Genomic DNA, 21,066 nt, shown 5'->3' on the forward strand with positions numbered 1-21,066 from the left:
AACAATCTCAGATTGGTGACATTAATCCCAAATGTAGTAGGATGTGAGTCAAGATGGACTTTGGCTTTGAAAAGCTATACCCCGTTTAAAAAAGAGAGGCCACTGAGGGAGGAGGCCCACTAATCAAAAAGACAGACACTTGTGTGGAAATTCAGAGGTGGCAGCTCACCAGAGGAGATAAAAAGAGAAGTGGAGAGTCGGGATATTACTGCAGCAGTTACTACTGTCTACTTGGTCGGGTCAGGGAAATGAATGATGGGTCTCAAAATACAAATCACAAAATTGGCACCAACACAATGTAGAGGGGGTGACGGGGTGCTCCAGAGACCTGAACATCATATTTGCCAGAGTCTTTGTCAAGATTCTGACTTGCCTTCCTGACAATTTTAATTCCCAAAGACTAGTCTAGAAGTCAAAGGTAAAATGTTAGTCTTTTATTTCCAGGCTGGCTGCAACAAGACATCCTATCCCATGCACTTTTATTACAATGTGATGTTGACACGCCTCCCATGGAGAAGTGAGGGCTATGTTCCCTCCCCTTGATATGAATGGACCTGTGACTGTGGCAGGAGACACTACATGACTGCTGAGGCTAGGTCAGAAAAGGCAATGCAGCTTCCCCTTGGCCCTCTTGGAAGGCATCTGCTTAGAACCCAGCCACCATGCTGTGAGGAAGCCCAAGCATCCATGTGGAGAGGTCAGGTGTTGGTATTCCAGGTCTCAGCCCCTGAGGACATCGCAGTCAACAGCCCGCATCAACCACCATACATGTGAGTGAGAATCAGATGATTCCAGGCCCCAGCCTTTGTGCCACCTGAGCTCAGACTGCACAAAGCAGAGAGGAGCTATTAGGGATCAATTTCAGCCCAACTTGTAGCTGCATGAGTGTATTAGTCAGGGCAACCGTGTTTGACCAAATACCTGGGCACCTTGTGGCCCAGTCAAGTTGACACACAAAATTAACCATCACAATGAGCAAAATAAATTGTTATTTTAAGCCACTAAGTTTTGGAGCAACTGGGACAACCTAATTCTAAACAACTGGAAGTTGGTTGGTAAGGTGAAAATAGTAACAATTGTTAGAGAAAGTGGCCAGTTAGTTTGTGAAAGCCAAAACAAAAGTGGGTACACTTTAGGAAGGTGTATTTCCAGAAGTTAAGTAAACAGCTGCCGAGGATAGGGAGACTCTCAAAAAGGCAATTTCGACTGTGATTCCAGGGAAGGAAGGGATGGGGAGGTAGCTAAAATATGCAATAAAACAAGGCAGTTCACCATTAAACAAAGATATTTAAAAGATGTACGCGAAAGATGAAAATATGATTTACCCCAGGGGTGACTGTGTAAGAATTGCATCAGGAAAGATGAGCAGAGGCCTGCCTGCCTCTCTCTTCCCTCCCTTTTCTTTCTTTTTGTTGTTGCAAATCCCAGACCTCTTATCATTTTACCTCTACAGACTTAGTATGTATGTCTACCTAAAAAACATACACATATTCTCACATAATCATAACATTTATTACAAAAATTTATTTTCTTATTATCAGTGGTCTCAAAAGTGTCATTTTGCAGTTTTTTATTTAAACTTAGAAACCAAAGAAGGTAAATTTTGCTTAGACTCAGGTCAAACTGTTTACCTTTTGCAAAAGTGGGAGGCACATAATATCTGGGTGTCCCGCTCTTATTGATGGTAAAATTGGTTGGTGGTGTCAGCTGCTGACAGCCTGGTCCCCTTCCCTGCAAAGTTCCCCATCGACCTTTCACCTAATGGTTTTATTCATTGCTGATCTTTGCCTGAATCAGATAGTTCCTTGGGGACAGAAAAAAGAGAGAAAATTTTCTAAATGCCGTTCTTTTAACATTTACTAGCTTTAATTTTTAGTGTATGGAGAAGAATATTCTCCCTCACCAGCTATGGCTAATTGGTAGCCACGTAATCTTGATAGGCGTGCTAAAATCCAGTTTTCAGAAGGGCATCTGACTAGTCCACTTAGGAAAGCCTTAGGGACAAAGATGAGGAATGCAGACCTTGTAGGTATCCAATACATTTAAAAAAAGTAATTAGATTGCAATAATTAGATGCAACCGATGTTCTTTTAAAATAATGAATTAGGTTGCTGGGTAGGTCCCATATACTCAGTTCCTATTATGCTCTAGACCGGCACTATCCACTAGAAATATAAGGTGAGCTACAAATGCAAGCCACATATGTAATTTTAAATTTAGCAGCCACATTAAAAAGTAAAATGAAACAGGTGAAATTAATTTTATAATATATTGGATTTAATCCAATACATCTAAAATATTATCGTTTTACCATATAATCAATATAAGAATTATTGAGATATCTTACATTATTGTTTCATACCAGGTCTTCAAAATCCAGCATTTATTTTATGCCTATAGTACATCTCCATTTGGACTAGCTACATTCCAAGTGCTCAACAGCCACATATGGCTAGTGGCTTCCCTAGCCACTATTGGACAGTGAAGCTGTTGGCATTTTATTAACTTAAATCGTCACATCAATCTTCCAAGTTAGGCATTATTACTGGCATTTTTTTTTTTTTCGGTGAGGAAGATTAGCCCTGAGCGAACATCTGTTGCCCATCCTCCTCTTTTTGCTGAGGAAGATTGGCCCTGGGCTGACCTCCATGCCCATCTTCCTCTACTTTATATGTGGGACGCCTGCACAGCATGGCTTGGTAAGCGGTGTGTAGGTCCGCACCTGGGATCCGAACCTGCGAACCCTGGGCCGCCAAAATGGAATGCACGAACTTAACCACTACGCCACCGGGCCAGACCCTACCTGCATTTTTTATATGAAGAAACTGAAGCTCAAAAGGTTGAAATTCTTGTAATTTGACTATACCACAACTGGAGATTGGCCAATTGTACAGATATGTCTACATCTGTCCACATCTGGACCTTGTAACAGACAGAGAGGCTTTATATCCTCTTTTCTAGGGCTAAACTCTACCTGATTTTGGGTCCCAGCCTTTCCTTTCTTCTCAAGGCCCTCATGCTCTCTAGTTTATAGTCAGCCTCTCCCTCTCAATGGCTTCTACCTTTCTATGCTTAACTGTATGAAGAACTTTGACAGCTCTCATTCCCTCACCTATCCACCTCCTATCCATCACCAACTGACCCCTAAACATTTCTCAAGTTAGTCCACATTTCTCCGACTTCACTGCCACGCAGCTACACTAAGCCACCTTCATCTCCACCCTGGACATATAGAACGGTCTCTTTGCTGATCTGCTCCTGTCTTCTTTGCCTCCCTCCAATTCCTTCCCCACCAACAGTCAAAGTGATCTTTTCAAAATATAAATCGGATCATGTCACTCCCCAATCCTTCCATGGTGTAAGATAAAGACCGTTTGGTCTGTAAACACTGGCATATTCTGCCTCTAGTCACCTTTACCAGCCCCATCAAGTGCCCCTCCCCCTCCTCCTTGGAATCTGCTCACCAAGTAATTTAGCTTTCTCACCACGGGGCCTTTGCATATGCTGTTTCTTTTGTGTGCACAGTCCAGTTTTTCTCAACCTTGGCACTGCTAACCTTTTGAGCCAGATAATTTTTTTGTGGGGGGTTGTTCTGTGCATTGGTGAATGTACAGTAGCATCCTCTGATGCACATCAATTGTGGCAACTGATGTCCCTAGGCATTGCCAACTGTCCGCTGGGAAGCAAAATCTCCCCTGGTTGAGAACAAAGTGCCTAGAGCAATCTTCTTCCTCTCTGCCTATCAAATCTCAGTTCAGAAGTCACCTTCTCGGAGTATCCCTTTCCTGATTCTTCAGGCTAGATCCAGTCTCCCTCTTCTGTTATTAATTATACAACCATCTGACAATTATTATCTCTCACTGCACTGTTGGCTGCATGAGGGCAAGGGGCCATGTCAGGCAATTAATATTTGTTGAGTGAATGAGGGAATGAATGCATTTAAGGCCAAATCTGTCCACTGCAAAATCTACACCCTCTTCCCCAAATCCAATTTATCATTTATTGAGGGTCTCCTGGGCCAAGCACCTCATTACCATGAGGGAGATCTTATCCCCATTTTACAGATGAGAGACTGGGGCTTAAGCAATGCTAAATGACTTGCCTATAACGTCACAGTGTGAGAGCCAAGATCCAAATCTAGGTTTTCTCACCCCAAAGTCCATGCTGATGGATGTGAATATGGTCATAGATGTCCAATGCTTTGCTGTGGGGCTTGGTCTTCTATTCTGTACATTTTAAGTCAGTCATTTGAAATAAACTGTAAAGACCACCATACTTAAGAAATGTGATAGAATCAGAACCCCAAAAAGCCCCGTCAAGGCAGAGTAGGCTATGTCTACAGGATGAAATTTTTAAGAAATAAATGTACGACTGCATCTAAACAGGGAACAAATGTAGCAGTAACATATGTTGACCAAACAAGCAAAAACAACCCCAAACTGCCTTCTGGGGTTTCGTGATGCTCTCTATCAGAGAGGTGAAGAATGGTGATTAGGACTCTCAGAGTTCTCAAGCTGGCAACTCCCCTCATGTTTGTTTTGACATACCCTACCATACCCCCTACTGTGATTACCAATAAAAAACATTAAAATAAAAAGATACCAAATAAGAGGGGAACTGAGAGACAGCCTTCCACTTCAGTCTTGTTAGGAAGGAAACCCAAGAAATAAAGAGGGTGGCCGCCTTCCGATGGAAAAAGAAGGAAGAAAAGAGAGCCAGCGTGGTGTACTTCCAAAATCTGCAGAGATAAAAGACTTTCTGAAATATCAACCAAATTAATGACTGTTTTCTCTGGAAAGGAGACAGCTGCAATGGAAATCCTGAGAGATGGAGCGGTGAAAGCCAAGGGGACTCTTTCTGGAGGCAGGAGGCCCAGATTTGCTCGTCTTGATTTGACACTAAATTTTCAATATCAGTAGGAAAAAAAATGAATCCTGAAGGAGCTTTCACAAGAAATATTTTTTCTTTACTCTGAAAAGACAAGTACTGTTTTAAAGAAAGAAATTTGCTTTAAAAAAAATCAACAAACATAGAGTACATCTATTATCTGCCAAGCTAAGCACCATAGGAGCATAAATAAGAATGAGACAGCTCCTGCCCCTACGAGATCTATGAATTGTTACTGTCATTTTGGGACCATTTAAGAAATGTCTGAAACACAGCACTTTCTTTTCTGATGTATGTCAACCATCATAAACTACAATTACTTATTTACACGTTTATGCAGATCTGCCCCCCAAAAAGTGAGTGTAGAGAATCAAATTCATCTCAGTGTGGGATCTATCCACCCCGTTCTCTGAACCTGGATAACTCTGCAGTGCAATCCTATTAAATGGTCCCTAAAACCAAATAGAAGCCACACACTAGAAAAGATGAATTGGTCACTTTGATTTCGATGTAAGGAAAAGGATGACACACAGTTCACTAACTTGAAAGTCATCTAATAAGAAGGTGATGTGCCTTATTTTTATCAGTTTGTGTAATAATTTTACTGCATAAGAAATTACAGAGATTGCATAAATCATTAGGTCAATAGCATACATAGAAGGATAAAGCAAAACAAATTAACATGATTATTCTGATTAAATAAAACAGGAAAAATAATCCAATTCTTAAAAGTACCACAAATTTCCCAAATGTGGCTCCTTTTGAGAGAAAATTTACTTCTTGTGTTTTCTGGATATAGTAATGACTGTAGTTCCATTAAGCCAAATGGAAAATTGCTTTACAGCTAAAAACATAAAAAAGCAACTTACATACATGTGTAGCCCTCTTAACAGCGGATGTAACAAAGACATCAGGCTGCCTGCCTTTGCCTAAAGCATGGCTTGAATTTTCTATTAATAGGGACAGTTTATGTAGAATACCACATAATTTTCTGTATTATAAAACTGCACAAGTTGGAGACTCCAAAAAACATTGCAGGACTGAATTTCCTCCTATGGAGGAAAAAGTACATAAATATACTAGATGATAAATTTCCATTCTTCATTCAATTATTTGCCCTGTTCAAAACACAAAAATACTAATAAATATATTTCCCTACAAATGAAGTTCATTTTGTTTTAAAAAAAGATTAAAAAACCAAAAATCTTCATTTACTCTTTCTTGTCATTAAATAAAAATTCTAATATACAGACACAGTGGATATTTATATAAATTGTAGGAGTCAGTTTGGCATTTCTTATTTACAATCGACGTTTAATAGCGCTAGTCCCTACACAACACAGCTCACATCCCCAATGCAGGTTTAATTCTATTCAAGTCGCTCAAGGTAATTTTTTTCTCTTTTTCTTTTTAATTAAAAAAGAGCTCATACTTGGAATTTTAGAATTTACAGAGTTGTCTGAAAAAATACAATTTCAATGCAAAAACCACATCAAGCATTGAAGGGTATATTGCTGGTGCTGTAATCTTTTTGCACGTCTTTGTTTTCATAGGAAAAAAAAACGGAATAAAACAAACAACAAGATTTTTAAATGGTTAAATGTAACCACGTAACATTGAAGATATGCCTCATGCACATATGCACAAACTCAAAAAATGAGGGAAAAAGATCAGACGTCTTTTTTTTGCATTTGCTCTAGCTTCCTCCTTAGGAGACCATAATTCTCCTTAGTTCCTGAGGCACTGGGGTCAAGTTGCAGAGAGATCTCGTAGTGTTTTTTGGCCAAGTCTAGATGTCCCCAGCGATGATAAAGCACAGCTGAAATAGCAAGAGATGGATTTCATTGGAAATGCTTCTGAATAACTTGCAGTATTCCCAACCACTTGTACAAAGAAATATTACAGAACCTCTGCAAACAGTTTTCAAAAATCATTGTTTAAAATAATATTGTTTGTACTGCAAACATTATTTATTGTAATCACACTCCCCGGTGATTGTCCGTTTAACCCCCCCAGTTCCTCCTGGGGTTCTTCATATCACCAGGCATGATCCGCCTCCAGACAGCAACATTCTTACATGAAGAAGAAAAAGGAAAAGTACATGACATTTCTCAACGCTGCCATGAAATTTCCGGAAGCCAGGCTGGAGAGGGCTGGGCTCCAGCACTGCTTGGAGCCCTGACAATGTGGAAGTCCAGCTGTTTACTTTCAATACAGATTTCCCCACACCTTTTGGCAAAATAATAGCTTGTTCGTTGCCAGCTAGAAGCAGGGGCTCTAACATCAAGATCTGACCATAAAGTGATAGTTAAAATAAATTTAATTATTAGATTATTATTATATTGATTATTATAATGATTTTGCAAGTAAAACTGACTTTTGACATGGGCAGAAGAACAACTATCAATGTTTCATGACTTGCATGATGAGAAGCTCGAGAGTCCACAGGGAACTGAGCATTCTAAACATCTACACGCTGTTCTCAAAATCTTAATTATTGAAATGTAAAAATGGAAGACAGGAATTCTAGGGAATAAATCATTGTAAAAGTGTCTTTAGCCAAGGTCTGGGAGAAGATAAGAACACAGAGAAGACCAGGCTAGAATGGAGGGTCCACTACGGAAAAAGGATGCAAGTTAGACTTTCAACTTACAAAGTACTTCTCAGTTTAGCATTCTAGGCTCCTTCACACAAAGAAATAAAATTTGAGTTTCATCATTAGAAGGTGATAAACTGAATGGGGGATTTTGGGGGTTGTTCTGGTCATACTATTAAGATTTGTACTAGGACTATTTTAGCTACCTTTTTCATGTAATAATTTATTTAAAAAAACCCCACATTATAAAGGACAATACAGGCTAGATTTAAAAAATAAAAACTACTCTCCAAACATTGATTTTACAGAAAATGTACCCATTTCATTAAAATTACATAGAATTTCAATATGATTCAAATTGAAAATTTCCCTTACCCAGATTGCCATGGTAACTTGCAGCATTTGGATGAGCTTTAATTGCTTTGAGGAATAAAGCTTCAGATTCCTAAAAAACAAAATACACAAAAAATAAGGTATTGCATACGATGCAAAAGCAACACACAGTTCTATCGCCTATGGTTTTCAAACTTCTAACGTGCTCGTTTTGGACTACCGTATCCTTCTCCCAGAAACGGAATGACCAGCAGGGCCACGCCCTGTTGAAAAGAGACTTCAAAGGGCGAGCAGGGAAATGTGGGACAGGGCAAAGGTGACAGGGCAGGAGTGAGGGGGGAGGGTCAGTGGAAAGCACTGGCAGCTGCAGAGAGAGAATGAATATGCTAATGAGCTCTGCCACCGGCCTCCCTGAAGTGGCTGGAATTCTGCAACTTCAAGCAAAGAGTGCGGTTCAGGGTGCAGTGGAGAAAGGGTGAGGGTCAAACAACTAGGAAAGGGCTGGGCTGTTGAGGACACTCATGAAAGTGTCATTTTCAGTTGCATCAATGAACTCATTTCCAGGATTCTCAAGGTAGGAGCTGGGGCCTATTTAATCTCCCCCAAGAACCCACAACCCCCTCGGCAACGCAGAAGCAGCCTATTCAGCTGGAAAAAATGAGCAGAGAGACTGAGGGAGAGATAGCCACCTGTCACCTAAGCTGTCGCAGCATGGCATCTGACCATGGCCGAACACCCCTGAGGTGCGAGAACTGACTCTTATATAGACCTGCATTCCCTCCAAATAGCACTCGCTTCCAATCGGGTCACACAGAAGCCTGGCCAAGTGTTCCCTTGTCTGATCATTACCGGACCATGGCTGACTGGATGGTCCCTTTCGACCATAATGCCGAGAAATAAAGATGCCTGACCTGCCGGGGGCGGCTATTCCCGCCGCCTGCATCTGTGCTCCTGGAGGGCCAAGCAGGCTTTAATGAGTATCAGACTCCTAAGCTTAAACAACCAAAGTTGGTGGTCTGGGGACAGGTTTGCTCCTTCTATCTGCGCCCTAGGTGAGTTTTTCCAGGGGCTGCCCACGTCCAGGGTCACGTGTGGTATAAAGTGAAGGGAGGCCGGTTTCCCCGCCCTGTACTGGCCTGTGCACTCCTGAGAAACAGGCTCGGCATTTGGGCGAACATCTCTGAAACCAAAAGCTTTAGACAAAGCTGGCAGAGAAAAATTTGTAGTATTTTAGAAATGTCGTCCATGAGGGACTGAAAAAAAGACATCGGGATAATATACAGGATGTCAGCAACATCACTTGCAGAACTCAGTTCAAAGTCAGGGTCTACATTCCACGCTTCAGTAGCTGAAACTCCTTCCGAGAAGTCTAAGAGCTTCCTGTCAGGTTAGAGACGCTGCAAAAAAAGTCAACTGGATTGTGATTTGTAGTGGTTTCTAAGTAGCCGTGTTGTTTCTGATGATTTTCAAACATTTCCATTTAAAACCTAAAATTTGAGAAACAGGAAGGCCAGGGAACCGAAATGTACTTTAAAATGTGTTAACTAGAGACTACTGATTTAGAGATGAAAAGCAAGTTCGGAGTTCTCGAGGGGATGCTAGGCTCCTTCTTGATCATTTAACTCATTTCACAAAGGCCCGTGAGCGTGACATCATTCAGGACCGTGTGGAGTCGGAGTCGGGTTCGGAGGATGTGGTATTCAGGACGGCGTGTGCAGGGAGGCTGCTGCTCTTGGCAAGGCAGGGCCTGCACCCTGTGGGTGACGAGGAGGCCCGGCGGGAAGGAATGGGAGGACGAGTGAGGGAATGGGGGAGGGAAAAATGAGTCCAAGTTCCTAAGTCTGGAAGACAGGAAAATGATGGCATGTTGACAAAAGAAGGAAGAAGAGCAGGTTTGCGGGGAGGTGAGGGTGAGTGGACACACTCCATCTTGGGTGACAGTGGGGCAGCCCCCAGAGGATGCTTCGGTGGCCCCTGTGACTGCAAGGGGGTCCTGGGAGGGAGGGCAGGGCTGGAGGCTTCCTTAGAACACAAACGTCTGTGGGTATTCAAAGCCCAGGAAATGCTCATCTATTACATCAGGCTTTTCAACGGCCCTGTTCCGGAAAGCAATGAACTGTTTATAAACTGATCTGCGGAGGTGTGGGGATGCTGAAAGACCTAGGTCATGAGCTGATTTATGCCAAGAAACAAATAAATAAACTCACATTTAAAATCGGGGATATTTTTTTCATCAACAGAAAGGGAAAATAATATATTATTTTCTGAAGTGTATCAGACGAAATATATTTGACAAAAGTTTAGGGTAACACATGGGACAGAGAAAGGCCTCGCAGAGGAACAAGTGGGGGTCTTTATGTCTAGGCAGAGGGACTGGGCAGTCGGAGGTCATTTCAGCTACACTGGCCTTGGGGTACCAGCATCACCGCAGCAGCATCCTCAAACCCATCTCTATTCCCTCAGACAGCGTTTCACAAGGGACGCCCTGCAGACCGCTCCAACTAGGGAAGGCAACACAGGTGGTCCGACATGAAGTTGAAACCACAAATCACATAGGAAGAGGGGAGTTCCCTCTTTAATAGGCCTTCTTGTCTTCTGGTTCAGTCCAGACAAAAGTCTCCATTGGGTGGTGGTTTGGGGGTCACTCCTTCTAACACCTGCCAATCTCCCTTTGAAGCTGAGAGAGGGTGACCTCAGGTTCAGAGCCTTGGCCAGCAATGGTATCTACCTGAGACTTAATAAAATTATTCTATTGTCAGTTATGTAATATTTATAGTGGTGATATCATGTTTCCACTTTAAATACATTTATCTGTGTTAAAAATCTATTTAAAGAAAGATATCAAGTAAATAATAAAAGTAGTATCTATATGTGGCTCAAAAAAATTCATGTAGGTGTGGCATAAACGTCTGGAGCTGGGGAGGCTGCTCTATAAATGTAACCTACAGGGCCAGTGGAACAGGTAATATAGGAAGAGGAATCAGCGTGAGAGGCAACACCTTAAGCGCTGAAAAACATTACTTTTGCATTTTTGCTCTATCACATTAGCCACAATTTGGAAATTAAGTGGCAATAAGTAATATAAATTCTAAAAGGTTTTAATGATCCTTAGAGTTTCATTTAATGATCACTAAGGTAAAGTTATTGTTGTATTTACATATTTACCATTTAATAGTTATAAATTATGTTCTTGGGCATTTTCCCATATCACCATCTGCATTTTACAGATGAATAAACTGAAGCTAGGAGTGGTTAAGTGACTGCTGTTTTGGTAAAAAGGGCTGCTTGGATAAAAAGGTGCCCCATAATCATATGGATATAATGAGAAGGCTCACTCTGCACATCAAAGTCTCAGAAGAGATTTATCAAATGTTAATGATAACATAAAACAGCAAATGCTCAGGTGGAAAGTGAGTTGTACAGACAGCAGACCCTTCCTGATGGGGACGATGGCCGAGCTGGAGGGTCTGCTTACTCTACCCTTTAAGTCATAACCACATCACCTCCTCTCCAGAGTGACCCTGCCCAGTGCACACAGTAAGCATCTTATTTCAGATTCCATCTTCTGTTTCCTTTTAGGCTCAGCACCCTGGCCTGGACAATTAGGATGCAAAATGTGTAGAGAAATGGGAAACCCATTTCTCCATTCTGTTCTACGGAGTCGTTTCTACTTTATCTGGAAAAAAAAGAACAATGTGAACTGGAAACCAACTTCTGTCACTTAAGAACAATTCCAGTTTATAGGCTGTGAGATGAGAGAAAAATCAATACAATGATTACAGAAGCCAAATCCTGAAGATGCCTTGCTGTAACTGGTCACTGGACGCTCCAGACCTGTCCCAGGCTGACACAGGTGGCTGGAAAACTCATTAGAAGGGAAATCTACAAACCTCACCTCCCTCCCGCCTACACAAGCAGAGCTGTAAAAAATAAAACTAAACCCCTCAAAAAGTCGTCTCTGAAGCGAAATCTAGAAATGCTAAAATGTATACTGAAGCTTTTAAACTTCCTGAGATTCAAAAACAAGAGAAATATCTTACGATTATTATAGAAAACTATACTGATAATGCTATCTAAGGAGCAAAACAGGAGAAGTAAATAATATTGTAACATACATTAATTAACCACTAACCTTTAGGCCTAGTGTGACCAAATTAGGTAGAGCCTCTGATTCTGAAAGAAAATATTTCTCTCAAGAAAGGACTAAGGCACTGCTTTTAAAAGCTTGTTCCTGTAACATCTGTTAGATCTCTAGGATGCTGGTTAAAAAATGCGTATTTCTTGACCTTACCCAACTGACTGAGACACTATCTCTTGTGGGGAGGAAGCTAGGCATCTGTATTTTAACATGCTCCTTCTGACACAAAATTAAGGTTTGAGATTCCCGGTATTAGGAACACTGAGTCCCCTTCGATACACAGGGAGTTTTGCACCTTTCGATTCACAGTCTACTCCTGGCTGATCCTGGAGGGCAGTTAGAGCCCAGATTTAATACCATGTGGTTTTCGTTGGTCAGACACTGCGAGGGCCTTGCAGATGACCCATGACTTACTCTAGATGAGGAAAAGCTTGCAAGCAGCAAGAACCAGGCCTGTATTCTCCACGGGCCATTATTCTTTTAGTGTGAAGACGGCGCCCTAAACCCAGAGCTCCAGCCCAACTGCAGGAACAGAATCAAATGGCTTCGCGCCAGGTGGGGGCTGGGGCATCTGCTCGGATGAGCTGTCACTGCCCCTTCTTTGGGCTTCCCCTCCCCACGTTTGAGCAACGGTGGTGAATTCTGATGAGAAAGGACATGGAGTTGACCTCACAAATCCATCTTTTGGGCCAACTTCTCCAGGAGGCAAACTGACCAAGCCACACTGGTGCACGGCTACCACTGTTTTGGCCTAATTCCGAATTTAACTGGGCAGAAGTAACATTTATGGCTTCTGGCAGATGCTGGCATTAATTGCAAGAAATCAGGGCCTGCAGTGTACACACCTTGTATTTCTGGGACTTCCCCAGCACGTTCGCCAACGAGAACATCAGAGAGTGGTCGTTAGGTATCAATTCCAGCGCCTCCCGGCCAACCGCTTCAGCCTGGGCTAAATTACCTGGAGTAGAAAACGGAAAAATAAACAACAGGATAACACTGTACTAGTATTTGAGTCTCTCTCTCCAATTAACAGGGCTTATGTGCATTATACACAATGAGCATGAATAAACTACTCAAGAAAATCAGTGTAGAATGTGTCTCACACACACACACACGACTGAACAGTCACAAAGCCACTGCAGTCCAGCACAATTCTGACATAATATACAAATAGCTTTTGATTAAATTCTGTAAAAGCATATAAACCTAGTTTTAATTTTCCCCCAGATACCAGTTACACCCAAATCAGAGAAAACAAGTCTACAGAATAAGAGTATCCTAGGAACACTTTAATAACTGAATATGTATCATATTGAAGTACACATTCTATACTTCCATTAGAAACAAATGAATATCTCTTTGCATTGCTTAAATGAAATTCTGCCAAATTAAAACTATCATTTCTTATGGGATGCTTGGATTTTTAAAACGAGGGGACCAGAGTAATTACTAATTGATTGAGTCTGCTATGGGCAAAGAAACCAGGCCATCAAGTCTGTTAGCATTATATCTAAAATAAGGAACCATGGCTCTGAGTGTAGGTTTCAAAGCATCTCCTTTGAGTACAGTCCATGAACTTTAGAGCATAGATGTAGCACCATCCATGTCATAAGCCCCAAAGCCATTCTTGCTCACTTCTGGGTATCTCCAGCATTTAGATAACAGGCTATAGAAGAAATGAGATATTAGCACAAATATTCCTCCATTACTCAATCCTGATTCTAAGCAAAGTGTCATATTCCCAAACATTCATATTCCAATACGTCAAAGGAAACTCCATTTTCTAGAAGGATAGACATTTTTGTAATGCAAAATACTGAACCCCAAATTATTATTTTTTTAAACTCTAACCAGCACTAGGGGAAAAAAACGCACAATAATCTCTATTTCTTAATTATTCAATGGTACCATGCTGTGGAGCAATTTCCTCTAGCTGATTTAATTCACTTTTCCGTACCTGTATTGTCAAGGAGTATGATCATGTTGTTCCAGGCCAAACTGTGCTCTGGTTTCAGCACAGTAGCATTTCTCCATGCATTCAATGCATCCACATGACGATTTAGATCTGCATACTGAAAATAAAGCATGGACCCAAAAAATCAATATTCCAATTTTTCAACTTTCCCTCTCCAAGACATTTACCAAAACCAAATCTAGAACCTAACTTGTATTTATTGAGCTTTTATTTTTTTCATATTAACTCATTTAACTCTCAAAATAATCTCAATGAAGTAGATAACTATCCCCATTTTACAGTTGAAGCAACTGAGGCACAGAGAAATTAAGTAACTCACCCGAAGTTACACATCTAGAAATGATAGAGCAGCGATTAGAAACAGGTAGTCTAGCTCCCGAGACTACAGCCTTTTAACTTATAATTTAGTGATTCCAGGTGCCAAATCATATTTCAGACTAATCAAGAGAAATAAGTTAAAAACCTAATCAGTAGTCTTTTTCTAGAAGGGCTTCATATAGTCCATCTTTGATAAGGTATTACTTAAAAGGGTAAAAAAAAAATTTAATGTGACTAAAAGCTAGATGTGTCAAATTTACCTCGTGAAGAATGGACTAGCAGCCTCTTCCTGCCTACATCTAAGCTTCATATACAACTACGAGTAGACCAGACATTATAAATTCCTTGGAAAAGCCTTATGTGGTAATGTAAACCCCTTGGTATTTTGGAGCCCGTGTGCCTCCTTTAAGAGGAGAGAATTATCAGCTGCTTGCTTTTGAGAGGGCATGTAACATCCATAACAGAATCCAAAATGGCGGGCTCTCCATTTGCATGGTGAATAAAAGCATTCAGAGGGAGAAAGTGATGGATTTTTCAGCAGGTGACCCTCTTGCCCTCTTTAACTCAGTTCAAACGCACATCTCATCTGAATGAACTCAGTGCCTTTAACTCTGCAAAAAGTACAAATGATAACAATTCATCAGAGTTTAAGGCTATTTCTTTACTTACTGTCAAATCTGTCTTTTCATTAGACAACAGAAACATTCTGACTTGCCCTATGACCCACACAGCAAATACGTGGCATCTTATGCAAGAAAAGGAAAGGTTTAATGAATTATGGAAACATTTGCGAATATCTATTTGCTAAAAATGTTGTCAGAATTTCCCATGAAACTCAGAAACTCAAGTTACAATATTTTACGCCTTAAATGAGGAAATGATATGAAAAGTTAAAAAACTTAAAAATAATTTAGCCTGTTATTATATGAACATTTAATTGTCTCTCTATATTTGATGGTGAATTGATTTCCCAGGCAATTCTTTCCAGCAAGTGATATGCGTTTGAGTCACGTGGACAAAATCCGTGGTGACATTCTTTCTAACGCACCCAGGAAAACCAACATAATTTCATTTACACAACAACAAAATTCTTCACGTTTTATTATTTATTACTGTATAATTATTATTATTTATTGAAGATTAACAACAGACTGAATCAGGTAAAATTTACTTTTGTCTTGACTTTTACCCTTCTTATAGCATCTATACAAAGTGAACAACACTTTAAGGGAAGCAGAGAAAAATGGTGACTTAGCAAGAACCACCCCACCCAGAATGTGGATGGGTAATGTACACGTTATTTACCTGTTAGTCCTATGCCCCTCTTTCTATACTCTGCAAACTACATTTCCCAGGGTCCTTTGCCACCTGGCTCCTTGTTAAGTTTCTGCCAATAGGAGTCACAGGTGACCCTCAGATGGAAGACCGGAGTAGCCCTTTCCCCCCACTCTCTCTCTCTCCTTCCCCTTCCTTGGCAGTATCTCTGAAGTGGCTATGTCCCCTGCTCCACAGTCTCAGGGCTGGAAGCGGGGGTCCTTCCTTCATGATCTCAGCTCCTGAGGTGGTGGCCCCTTCTTTGAGCTCTTAAATTCTGCTGGCACCACTTCCTCCAGTTTGTTCCCCCAACGCTACAGGCTTTCCTTTTACTCTGAGTTAATATCGCCTTTCCATTTTCGCTCTTCCAGCCTTCCAACAACTGTCTAACCAATTCCCTGTATTGAATCTTCTCTATTTACAATACTTAGTTAGCATGGTTTCCGTTTTCCTGAATGGATCCTGACGGATACAAATAGTCCTTGCGTAACGAATTGTCTCTAGTAATGTTTCCAGTCACTATTACCGTAATTCTCTAGTATCAGTAACACGTCCCACATCATCCAGCTCTTACAATTTCCTATCTCACCAGACAACTGCATTATATTCCCTTCTCATCTGGGTCCGGAAATCAAAACACATTTCTGCCTCTGTTACTAAAGGGTGACTAAGGAGGATTTTTTAAAAACAAACTTGTAAGTTATTTGCCAGTATATAAATGTGTTGGTTGAGCTGTTCAAAATTAAGCTCTTAATGCTTTTAAGCTGTCAGGCAGGCAAAAGCTGGATAATTAAACAACAATGGAGAGCAAGATCTTCCAATAAGCCAGAACAGCTGGCGGAAGGGAACACAGGAAGATCATTTCACGGCAGCGTAATGAGGAAACAATACACACAGAGAGCAGGACAAGGTCTCAGTGCAGCCAATGCTACAGAGGATCTTCTGCGCGCAGGTGGGAATGCATTCCGAGGACTAGAGCACATGGTAAAATCCTGTACTTTACACTCGGTCTTCCTTTCTTTGGACGTAACTCTTACAGAGGGCTTATTTAGCTTAAATTCTCTATTTTCCAAAGCCCAAGGAAGCGCGGTGACAGGCAGCTGCTAGGGGAAGGAGAAGACTGCTAAGTATCAGAGCTTTAAGGTGTAACTGGAAGGCTGCAGGCTGATACACTCACTTTGCAAATGACAACCTAAAAAGCTACCTCCAAAAAAGAAAAAAAAGGAAGGAAAGAAGAATTCACGTGGCTATCAAGTACACCTCACGCAAGTAACTAGTTTTAAAGACACAGTAACTGGAAACAGTAATCCCTGGAACCACCACTCAGTGCAAGCATTCAGATAATACCCAGTCTGCTCCCATCCCCCATTCTCTCCTCATTAACTTTGCCAGGATCCACCCTGCTCTGTATGTGAATGAATTTTTTGGTCTCTATTTATACTATTATGGTGAAGTTTTACTGTCTTCCCACCCTTCTCCCCAGAAAGAACAACGTAAAGGATCAACATGTGCCACCTCAAATACACCAATTCCGCATAAGGATTACTGCACTGAAGGCATGTGAGAGTCAACAGATGCAGAAGGAAGCCTTCCTGGGGCTTCCCTTATCTAGCTAAAGCAGAAAGTGAGAAATGAGGACTCCATAAATCCCCCCTCCTGGGGAAGTTCCATGGCCATGAAGAAGGACCTATATAAACGAACTTTACTTCATTACTATCCCCCATATATTTACCTTCTGACAGTTTGCCACCCTTGGAAGCCTACAACCTCTTCTTTGTCTTGTCACTTCTCTACAAATTTATTGTTCTTTGTGAAGATGCTATATAAGCCCAAGTTCTAACCATCCCTTTGAGTTACTCATCACTGAGTTTCTCCCTCGTGTGTGCGCCATGCATGTGTTAATAAACTCTGTTTTTCTCTTCTTAATCTGTCTTTGTTCAGTCTAATTTGCAGGGCCCCAGTGAGACAACCTAGAAGGGTAGAGGAAAACAGTTTTTTCATCCCCTACAACAGTTTATCAGTAGAATAGTTTTAGCTCTCCTGGAATCTTCAGGTTTCATAGAGACAGCTGTTTCAACATCAAAGTATGTAACTAGATCATGAAGCAAAGAATTTTAAAACATAAAAAAAAAAGAAAACCCAAAGCCAGAAATGCAAGGAAGGTCAAGTGGCTCCAGGGAAAGTTACATGAAACAACAGGAATATCTTGCTATCAATCTTCCTTGTTCAAACATCTCGCTGTTGCATGGATTCAGTCACATTACTGCCATCTTCCCTCTGTGCCCAGGGAGAAAGAATTCCTCTTTTCCACACTAGAGTAAGTATATAGAGATGGTATCTTCCTATGATACATCATAACTGAAACATGTTTTCTGTTTTTTGAATAATAAAAACACGCAAGCCACTTCACTTTAAAATTTGTAAAACAAGCAGTACTTGCCCATTTAAAGCGACTGATGCAGGGTGAGAGAAGTAAAACTTCACCATCATTAGCCACATGTTCCTGCTGCCTTGTTTCCTCCATTCATAAAATTCTACCTCCACAACTCACACAGTCAAGGCTACTCAGTCCAGAAACAAAGCAGTTTAGACCAAACACATTCTCATCATGGTAAAAACTGAACCCTGGACTTTCAACAAACTTAAAGCAGTTCATGTTTTCTAGGCTGCTCTCCCTAAACAGTCTCTTCTGCTCTGACCTGGGCAGTCTGTCTGCTCAATATTCAGACAGATCTGCTTCCCAAATGCAGAGCCAACAATAGGCTACAGGAATCACAGGGGAATTTTGTTGGTTTGTTTTTGTAAATACAGATCCTCTATGGAGCTTTTGATTCCTTAAACCTGAGATGGGATGATGACTTAGATGTACAACCAGCTTTGGAAACCACTAGTTTTGACAGGACAAGACTCTACAAGACCAAGAAGCTTCGGCACTTTAAAATGAAGATAAACAGGCATTGTCTTTAAAACAACTTTGATGCAATCCTACCTGTGAGGCTGGGCAAGATAAAATCCAGAAAATTATACATAAACTTCTTTTAAAAATCACATCACTATACATGTACTCCAGTTTGGCTAAAATGAGCAAAAGTTTTTCCCTTAACAATTCTATTTAATAAAACTAAATATATGAGGAACATATGTATTTAGTTTCTTGAAACCAAATTAAAGGGTTAATTGGAGGGAGAATATATAATCATTCTTGTTTAATTTTGCTATTTGTGGGTAAGTCTTGTTTCCAGCTTTATTGAGATATAATTGGCATATAACATATCTAAGTTTAATGTGTACAATGTGATGATTTGATACACATATGTATTGTGAAATGATTACCACAATAAGGTTAGTTACCACCTCCATCATCTCACATCATTATCATTTTTTGTGTGTGTGGTTCTTTCCTTTTAAGAAAATCCAGAGCTTTCATGATTAAGCTGTGCCCCCTCACGGAGGCGTTTCAGAAATGATGCCAGAATCTATTTCACCATCACTTATTAATATATGTTTTCAGATTTTAAGATTATTGAAATTATTGTATTAGTTACTGCTGTAATATTTATTTGAATTAAAAAATAAACTATAAAAAAAAGAAAATCAAGATCAATCAGACCTTTATAAATATTACGTCAATAACTAAAAAAAGAAAGTCACTATGGAACACATTATTTTCTATTTTCATCGCATAATCTCAAAGCTCTTTCCGATAAATCCCGTGTCGTCCTGAGCTGTCCTTTATGGGGAGAACAGTTATCAGTAGGAACGCAGGGGGATGCGGGGAGCTGTCCCTGGAGGAAGGAGAAGACAGAAGCTCAGAAATCACATTATGAGTTTGTTTTTTCAATCTCAGTTTCTATTCATATTTTAAAAACAGAAAAACTGATGTTTACCAGGACGTTACCCCTTGGAGTACTGTTTTACAGGGCACGAGGGACATTATAAATTGTAATTTATTCCTTGGTTTAACCTGTTGTTTTTGTGATCTCTTAAACTTGGCTAATCCAAGCTGAATTGCTCTCTAATTAGAGCTTAAAAAGTTACACAGAAGGAGATCAAATGGCTACCTTCATGTGAGATGAACATACGTGAAAGAACTTTATAAGATGTAGAGAGCCAAAATGGGTGTTACCGTTGTCATTTTATTATAGATACGGGAAAATCCAATCTTGTCCTCTGCAGCCACAGGGCATCTTCCACTCACCAGACGCCCAAGGTTGTAGTAACAATCCGGGTATTTCCTCCTGTGTTTGATTGCTGTCCGGTAACTCTGCTCCGCGGCTTCGAACCGTTTCAGGCTGTTCTGCACTATGCCCAAATTCATCCACGCGGCGGCAAAGTCCGGCCTGGAGGATGATTTTTAAAAAAGATAAACGAGGAAAAGAAAGGCTTAGCCTGCAGCAGGCAAGAGCGCATCTCTGCACCACGAGCATAACTAGAAAGACAATGCTCACTGTATCTGTACAGCCAAAGAGAGCAGCTCCTCCGCTTCCCGCAGCTCATTCCTTTCTTTTAAGATGTTTCCAAGATTATTCATGGCGTGGACGTATTTGGGATTTAATCTGGAAGTGGAGAGAGAAACCAAGCCACCTGTTAATGCTCAGTAGTCTTTACCAAACTCTCAGGAACTGGCAAAGATATCTTAAAGTTGGGGTCTTTATGCGGACAGGCTTTTAATCCTAGAAAGTTAAACCAAGACGCGTATATAAATGAAATGAGAGGCTTGCAGTACCTCACAGCTTCCCGGTAATATCGGATGGCGGCTGTCTGATTGCCTTTGTCAGCCAGGTTTTTGCCAACATTGTAGTGAACCTGAAAATATAGACAATCACTTGGCCATCAGCTGACAGACTTCTTTGTTCTGGGGTATCTACCATTTCTTGTAACTGAAAACAAAAGGCAAATGTATTAAAAAAAAACCCACCCACCAGAACTTGAGCTAAAACCCTACGGAGGGCTGGCCAGGGCTGTGCTTTAATCCCCCGCCTGTAGAAGATTCCCCGAAAGGGCGGTAACAAGCAGACGTCCTGCTGAAGTACGACAGAAGGATGTTTAACCAAAGAGCTCACCAGAGAGAAGTGGCAAATTACGAAGCTGGGCTGGTTTTACTGCTAATCCCTCCACTCGCCCCCCCTCCCCCCACACCTCCGTCCTGCACTGGGGCTGAAGATGTGGTCAGTCGCCCGTGGACGGGAGAGGGAGGAAGACGAGTCTGTGTTATTCACCACAGCCCTTTTCCGTGGCATCACAAACACTCTCCTTCACGCTAATAATCCCCTCCCTCAGGTGATGACCGATGCCGCTGCACCCCAGTTACAGATAGAGTGGTGGGCAAACCCGTCAGACCCCTGCCTCCTGGAGCCCCCGGCTGTGAGTCAAATGACTGCACCATAAACGTGTCACTGGAAGGTGTGCGGGGCCTGGAGGAAGGTGAGTCCCGAGGGCGGCTCCTGGTTTGAGTGTGGGGAGGCTGTCCTGTGAAGGGCCTTCCAGCTGGGCGGGGGTCGGGGG

The 21,066-nt window shown here is 41.3% G+C and overlaps 1 protein-coding gene across 4 annotated transcripts in view; it reads right to left on the bottom strand.

Annotated features, from left to right (window-relative positions):
* Positions 1–2,616: 2,616 nt before the first annotated feature.
* The window catches only part of TMTC4 (transmembrane O-mannosyltransferase targeting cadherins 4), a 64,921-nt gene continuing 46,471 nt past the window's right edge, over positions 2,617–21,066 (bottom strand). For 2 of the 4 annotated variants that reach the window (XM_058548439.1, XM_058548435.1), the window contains exons 12-18: positions 20,288–20,367; positions 20,010–20,117; positions 19,760–19,901; positions 13,912–14,026; positions 12,800–12,912; positions 7,859–7,928; positions 2,618–6,706 (exon numbers count right to left, since the gene is read on the bottom strand). In XM_058548439.1, coding sequence (XP_058404422.1) covers positions 6,558–6,706; positions 7,859–7,928; positions 12,800–12,912; positions 13,912–14,026; positions 19,760–19,901; positions 20,010–20,117; positions 20,288–20,367 — 777 coding nt within the window. In that variant the 3' untranslated portion in view covers positions 2,618–6,557. Of the gene's footprint in view, positions 6,707–7,858; positions 7,929–10,959; positions 11,493–12,799; positions 12,913–13,911; positions 14,027–19,759; positions 19,902–20,009; positions 20,118–20,287; positions 20,368–21,066 lie in introns of those variants that run through there. The other 2 variants (XM_058548437.1, XM_058548436.1) reach the window with 2 other exon arrangements.

The sequence above is a fragment of the Diceros bicornis genome, chromosome 9, assembly GCF_020826845.1.
Source record: "Diceros bicornis minor isolate mBicDic1 chromosome 9, mDicBic1.mat.cur, whole genome shotgun sequence".
In the NCBI taxonomy this organism is placed as follows: domain Eukaryota; kingdom Metazoa; phylum Chordata; class Mammalia; order Perissodactyla; family Rhinocerotidae; genus Diceros; species Diceros bicornis.